The 6719-nt window shown below is 36.5% G+C and overlaps 1 protein-coding gene across 1 annotated transcript; it reads left to right on the plus strand.

The window, feature by feature from the left end:
* Positions 1 to 4923, plus strand: LOC118738373 (kunitz/BPTI-like toxin). Its single transcript, XM_036469299.1, has 2 exons — positions 1 to 435; positions 4369 to 4923. The coding sequence occupies exons 1-2, from the start codon at positions 342 to 344 to the stop codon at positions 4548 to 4550; spliced, it is 276 nt and encodes a 91-aa protein (XP_036325192.1). The 5' UTR covers positions 1 to 341; the 3' UTR covers positions 4551 to 4923.
* The last annotated feature ends 1796 nt before the right edge of the window (positions 4924 to 6719 follow it).

Consider the following 6719-nt stretch of genomic DNA (forward strand, 5'->3'; position numbering starts at 1 on the left):
TGCAATTAACTGAACAGACAAAAGTTCGAGATTTTCAATTATCCAAGTTAAAAAAAAAACTTAAATATTTTAAATACTAAGCAAGTGTGCAGTGCATTTAGCCAAATTCTGCTATCACGGTTGTCAGTCGGTCATCAGTTCGCGCCCTCGTTAGTCGCGTTTGCGTCGCGGAGCCTTGCTGATTGCATTTGGTTTTTTTTTTTTGCTTACCACTTGGCGCTTCTTTTGTCGGCACCGCAGTTGCCTGATCGCTGATCATCGCAGCGCTGCTCCACATCATTACTCACGCCTGACGTCTGGCGATTTGGAACAAACAAACAGAGACAGAAAGAAAGCAAGACATGTGTTCAACAGCGATCGCATTTGTCATTTGCGTGGCGTTGGCCATGTCCACAATGACGCAGGCGGAACACAATGCACATTGCAAGGAACTGAGTAAGCAAATGGTCATTAATTTGATTTGTCGAAATCGGCGAAGTGCTGTCATTATTACTGTGTCAGTTGGGAGAAGTGAATTGACAATTTTGTAAATTTTAAAAAGTGAACGCATGTAAACGATAAAATTCAATTTGGAGGGACAAAGAACTATTGAAATTTCTGAAACCGTACATTATTCATCTGTGGTGGGAATAGAGTATAAAAATCGGGAATGATTCCCACATGAGCTATGATTTGAGGCCAAGTTTTGAATATTTTTTTATCTAGATTTCTAAATTTGTAAAAATTTTCGAACCAGTTTTAATTAAATAAATTGCGCAATTAAATAATGTGCGCATACGTGGCGGTCAAAAATGAATGAATGGCAACGTTTTTTAAGCCAAATTTTTTTTGGATATTTTACACCAAGATATTTGGCAATGCTTTAAGACAATCGCCAACGGCTCTGATTCCACAAAAGTTAGTTTCGAGGTTTTGCAGAACTACGATACGCGGTTTTTTACTTTAAACGACGATATATATATATGTACATATGTACTTCCAGCATTGGAATCCTTTTCTTTGCTTTTTATTCTTAAACAACTTCAGCCTTGATCGCTTTCCGCTCGATCGAGTGTGTCGTATGTGTCTGACCTGTAGAGTTCGTGGACTTACTTATTGAAATATTCTCAAAGTAAACCGCTATAGTTTTTCAACTGCTCTGATAGTTTTTAATATTTCATGTCAAACTAGTTTGTTCTCAAAAATTTCGGCAAATATTTTTCCTTATAATGGAAAATCCATGTAAACTAAGCACACAAATCAAATTTAAATTTGTCCGTTTAGGCTTTCCTGAAGAAATACCACAAAATGTTTTAACTTAAAAATATATTTATACTGTTTATAGTTGTGTTTTGAATATGTTTAAACATATTAAGTTCTTTCCTTGTTGCGCGCCCGCTCCCGCTCCCGCACCCGTAATTATTTGTGAATATCCATTAAAACCTATGGCTTTTTGCCCAGATGCATCTTTGGCACACTTCGCCCTGTATAGTTAGTTATTGGTGGAATTGTATTGGGGAAAAAGGGTGCCCCAAAATGTATGCAAGATTTACATACTTACGTAGAAATAAACGTTCTTTAGTTTTAATTTTTTATTCAAAAATTAAGCATGTACATAAAAGTATGTATGGCATTGCGTTTTATTTGGAAACTATAAAGGGCTAAACATTCTTTTAATCTTGGTTAATTTTTAATCAAAAAGTTTACGTTATTTCCAAGCTTGCGTAAATTTTGTGGCACCCTCTTTTTATTTGCTTAGATATATTTACTTAGTGTTTTTCTATGGCAATTGCGCATCTGTCAGAATTTCTGAAACTGTGTCAAGAACATAATTGGAAAGTGATGAGAACTTATTTTAATATAATGAAAAAAACTGTAATCTCTATCAGGCAGCCTAAAATGCTTTCTCTTATTTATTATAAATGTTTTATGATAGGTTCCAGATAGTTTTATAGCAAATGCACGCGGATATTTAATGTGGAAACTGGGTTGGTAATAAAAGTTTTATTTTAATAGTTCAAGGCAAGAAATATTTAAATATTAATATATAATTTATTGCAGTTATAAAAATACAAAAAGAAATTTCAAGTCACAAAGACCATTATTGGTGCTTATGTTTGCCAAATTACCTTAGTTGAATGTCAAAATTTGGTTGGCTTTTGAGTAGAATTACAGATATTTTTAATTTTTTTATTTTTTGAAAGGATTTACTTGGCAGTAGACCAATTCGGGTCACTACTGAACTGGAACCATGTTTTTTTTTTTGATAGCGAAAATGGAAAAAGCAACATACTAGTAGTCTAAGCGTTAGAAGTTAAAGCTGATATATTGGAGAACACCATACCTGCTCATTAGACTTCCTTCGCTAGACTTCAGCAGGAATCGATGTGCAAAGTCAGTAACGCTAACCACTGAGCTAAACAAAGCCAGTAAACTTTTGTTGCTTATACATCACCTCGTTCAACCTATTCGTATCAAGTGCGGCTGATTCGTCACCATTCCATATTGACAGGGTGGTTGTTATTGTGAATTCTATACATTATTAATAATTTTTGAAAAGTGTTCATTCTCGACGTTATTTATTTAGAACTTTCTAACAATGCTCATGTCATAATTCCTTGTGGCTTTTCAACGCGATACCTTCATAAAAGACTACAAAAAAATCAAAAATTTTTATTGGAGTTCCACTGTATAAATAGTATTATTTAAATTTGTTCAATAGAATGGACTACCATTGGGATAGGGTACCAAAAAAAGTGTTATAAGTTTTCTTGCAAAAAAAAAAAAAATATGAAACCCCTTTTTTAAAATTAGACGAAAAATAGTAAATATTTTAATAGATAAAGGCGCAAAGTAGAAGATAATGTTTTTTACTTGAAAAAGCGGAGGGTTCAGAAATTATAAGTAAGCTATTTTCATGTTGTACCCGAAGACACCTTCCCTCAGTTTTTTTCGGGTGAACACCGTGTTTTTTTTTTTGTAGCACTGTTAACAGTTTTTCATAAAAATTCTTGAGAAAAACGACTTCGAATTTTGTTTTCATAATAACGATCCATAATTTTACACTTTTTAGAAAAACCCCCTATTCAATAAGAAGAGTTAAGAAATTATGATTTTTTTTAATTCGAGTCGAGTTCAAATTTCAGTCGCTTTTCATTTGATACCACACTTGTTTAATTTGGATAAGCGATTTTTTTTATTATTAGGAAAGGATTTTTATTTCGAGCTTAAAAAATATTTGACTAAGTTTAACTGTTAAAAAAATAACTGTTATTTTCGGTCCCTGATTTTCTCGGCCTTCTCCTTCCTGCATCGTATGCCCTCATAAGTTTCAGTTGATTGACCAGACCCCGAGTTTATGTATGTGACTTCCTAATCTCCAATTTGTTAGAATTCCTAATTTGCTGGTTGGGCGGTTAATAAACTTGTCATGTCTTTAAGCCCAAATAGCTTCTATGCCAGGAACTGCCCAAAGACTTGGCATCAGTACTTATGTCTAATTGCTCTTTCTTCCCTACTGTGATGATGTGTGGTCCCCTATTGCTGCAGTACTCGTGGCAAGCATTTCCACCTCTTGGTTGCTCTCTTTGCCTTTGTGGCTCGAAACTCAGAGGAGGAAGGTTCAGCTATTTGCCTCTTATTTAGGCACTTAGTCTCGCCTAGCACTCATGTTCTAATTAATATTTGAATTCATGCCAGGGAAGTAGCCTGAGTGCAGCCCGGCTGTTGTTTAATACTAGAACCGAGGTCCTTTATCTTGTTGCTAAGATGCCACCTCCGATGCCTCCGAGAGTTTTTGAGCCAGTAGGTACAGATCGTGACTGTTTTGCATGCACAAGCAAGACGTTTTGGTTTTGTGAGTGAGGGCTTTACAGTCGCTAGGTTGCCGTTGGAGTCTCAGGCCACCGCTCCGTACGTTTAGCAATGAGGGTATATATCCATCTGAGTATCCGAGGCCTTGAGCCGCAGGATTTTTCCCCCACGTTTTTTGCCGTGGAAAAATGGCCCACTTCGACAGTTTTAGCTTATCTATTTTGAGCTGACATAATAAATGAAAGCTACCAACATTAAACAAATAAACAGTAAATATAATTTTGTAATACACACCCAGAATACTAATACAATGCATTAATTTTTAATTGCCTAACTTAAAATGAAAAATTATCCTTTTCAGTCATTCAGGCATAAATCAAATAAGTAATTACTATTCTCTCTGGCCTACACAGAAAGGAGAGTTTCTTTCGCTTAACAGCAATGAAAGGCAAGCACACAGCATTAATAAATATTAATAAATACTGAAATCACTGTGATTGCAAAATAAGCATTTTAATTGGTAAATATTAATTAACATTACACTCCTCTCCTTTGCCTCATTTTTCTCCCGCACAGATCAAGTGAATTGCTATATGGGTCAGAATGAAGGCTATTTCTGCAACAAAAACCAGCACTCCACCACACAGACGCGCTGGTTTTTCGATAAAGGAGTTTGCAAAAAATTCAACTACAAAGGCTGCTATGGCAATCGGAATCGTTTTTGCACAAAGGAAGCCTGCGAGCGGCGCTGCCTGTGATAAGTACAGTGGCAAGAAGGCGAGCGGAATTATGTCGAAATGGAAGCAACCAACAGCCACTATATCATGGATGGCTTCTTTGATGTGCTTCCACTAATATAAAATAAAACAAAAACAACATCAATAATATAATTTAAGGAAATATTCTAGCTAAGAAAAACTGACCGCAGTGCCAATAAACCTGGAAAATGTGTATTTTTACTTGAAGTGATGCAGAAATTTGTGATCGATTTAATTGGCAAACTGTAAAACAATAATTGTGTAGAGACTAAGATTTTATATATATATTTAGTGTTGGCGCATATGTATATGAATGTATGTACATATGTATGTAGTAACGTTAGTATGTAAAAATATTTTGAAAATAAATGTAGCGAGCATTTAATGGATTTGAGTGCATTCGTCATTTTTTCCTTCTATTTATTTGCTGTGCAGGCAATTTGTGCAACCGTTCAAGCTCCTTAGTAAGCAATATTAATGCAAAAACAAAAGAAGAAAAAACATTGCATTAGCGTCGTCGGTTAGAAGCATTTAGCTAACACCGCAACCCACCTTCGCTAACCTGTCCCTAAATACCTAAATGCTTGTCTTCCAACAATTTTCATTTGTAAACCATTTGGCGACATTTTTCCTGTCGGATACCATAAATAGTTGCGCACAAAGCATGGCGATGTGTGCGTGTGTGTGTGCCTGTGTATGGTACACATTTTAAAACTGTCATCGTGATCTGCTACTTTCTCGTTAAGCTATTTATACTACGCCACCACTTGAGCCGTATCCCACCCGCTCCACCCCCTACCGTTATTCATCGCTCGATGTCGCAGCTTTGATATGCAAAATTTCGACGTTTTATGCGGTTGACATTTTTGGCCCTCAACTGTCACTCTGGCAACATTGTACCACGCTATCAAAGTGAGATATCATATATCACATCAATGATTTGGTGTTCAGTAGGATGCTCGCAGCGTTTGAGAGGGTGTACTGGGTGCCGGTTAAGAGGGAAAACATTTGCGGTGATATTCCTGCTATTTGGATGGAAATATGTCTGGCATGCCCACCAGGTGCTTGGAAGGCATTCATTGACGTCAAAGTGAAGACGCGATGGTATATATTGCTATGTATGAGAAACTAGTCATTATTTCTAAATTAATAGTAAAATATGTATATTTCTGGGAAAAGCTAATTTCCTTCTATTTCTTGTTAGGCGCTGTAAACTACAAAGTAATATTGGCCGAGTAAAATAAAGCATGCCAGTCGTTTGTCTTTGATGTCATTTGACGACAAGTGAAGTCAAGTTCTTCTCCATCGCAGAGGAAGTATTCGTCTTTCCCTGCTTTGTGCACGACTTTGATATCGTGTTTGCATAGCGCTCGTAGATGCGCTACAAGCATTGATAGAAGAGATCTTTGGTCTCACCTTATTATTCCCTATTAAGTATGCGATTATTCAATGTGTACACCTTGGGATTAATTGTTAAAGGGAATATCCCTTACGCAGCAGAGACTGTAAAACAGAGCAGATCGAAGATGATTCTGTAAATAAAAAAAAACTGGAAAAGAGGACAATGAAATTTGGCTTACGTCGAAGATGTAGCTACACTTGCATATGACCAATTCCCTTCGGTTATTCGGGTGAAATATCTTGGAGTTGCTCTGGATCCCAGAATTTTTTTGGAGGCTTGGCATTGAGGAGCAAGCAAGGGAAGAGTCGTTTGACTTTTATGCTGCCAAAAAATGCTAACCAACAGATAAAGTTGGAAGTCAAAAATTATACAATGAATTTATTTACAAGACTCTAGATCGACCAGCTCCAACCAAGATTACGTCCTTAAAAACTTTGCGGAATTCAGAGTAACGGGAGCACTGAGATCCTGAGCAAAAGAGGCTCCGAATGTTTCTGCTTGATGTTATTACTGCCGAATATTTTTATCGAAGGTTATTGAAAACAAAGTCCACCCAGACATAACGATATCCTAAATAGACTCCCATCTGGTATAAAAGCGCTGCTTATCGACTACTTCAATCCAAAGATCTGGTGAGTGTAATCGGGGAGAAACCAAATACTAAGAGGGCACGACTGTTTTCCCGATGGATCAAAGAAGGGTAGATTCACTGAGCAGCTCAATCCGAAGCCATTTATAGCCTACCATAGAGCACAAGCTTTTTCAGG

The sequence above is a fragment of the Rhagoletis pomonella genome, unplaced genomic scaffold (genome assembly GCF_013731165.1).
Source record: "Rhagoletis pomonella isolate Grant_MI unplaced genomic scaffold, Rhpom_1.0 Rhpom_scaffold_00004, whole genome shotgun sequence".
NCBI classification, from domain to species: domain Eukaryota; kingdom Metazoa; phylum Arthropoda; class Insecta; order Diptera; family Tephritidae; genus Rhagoletis; species Rhagoletis pomonella.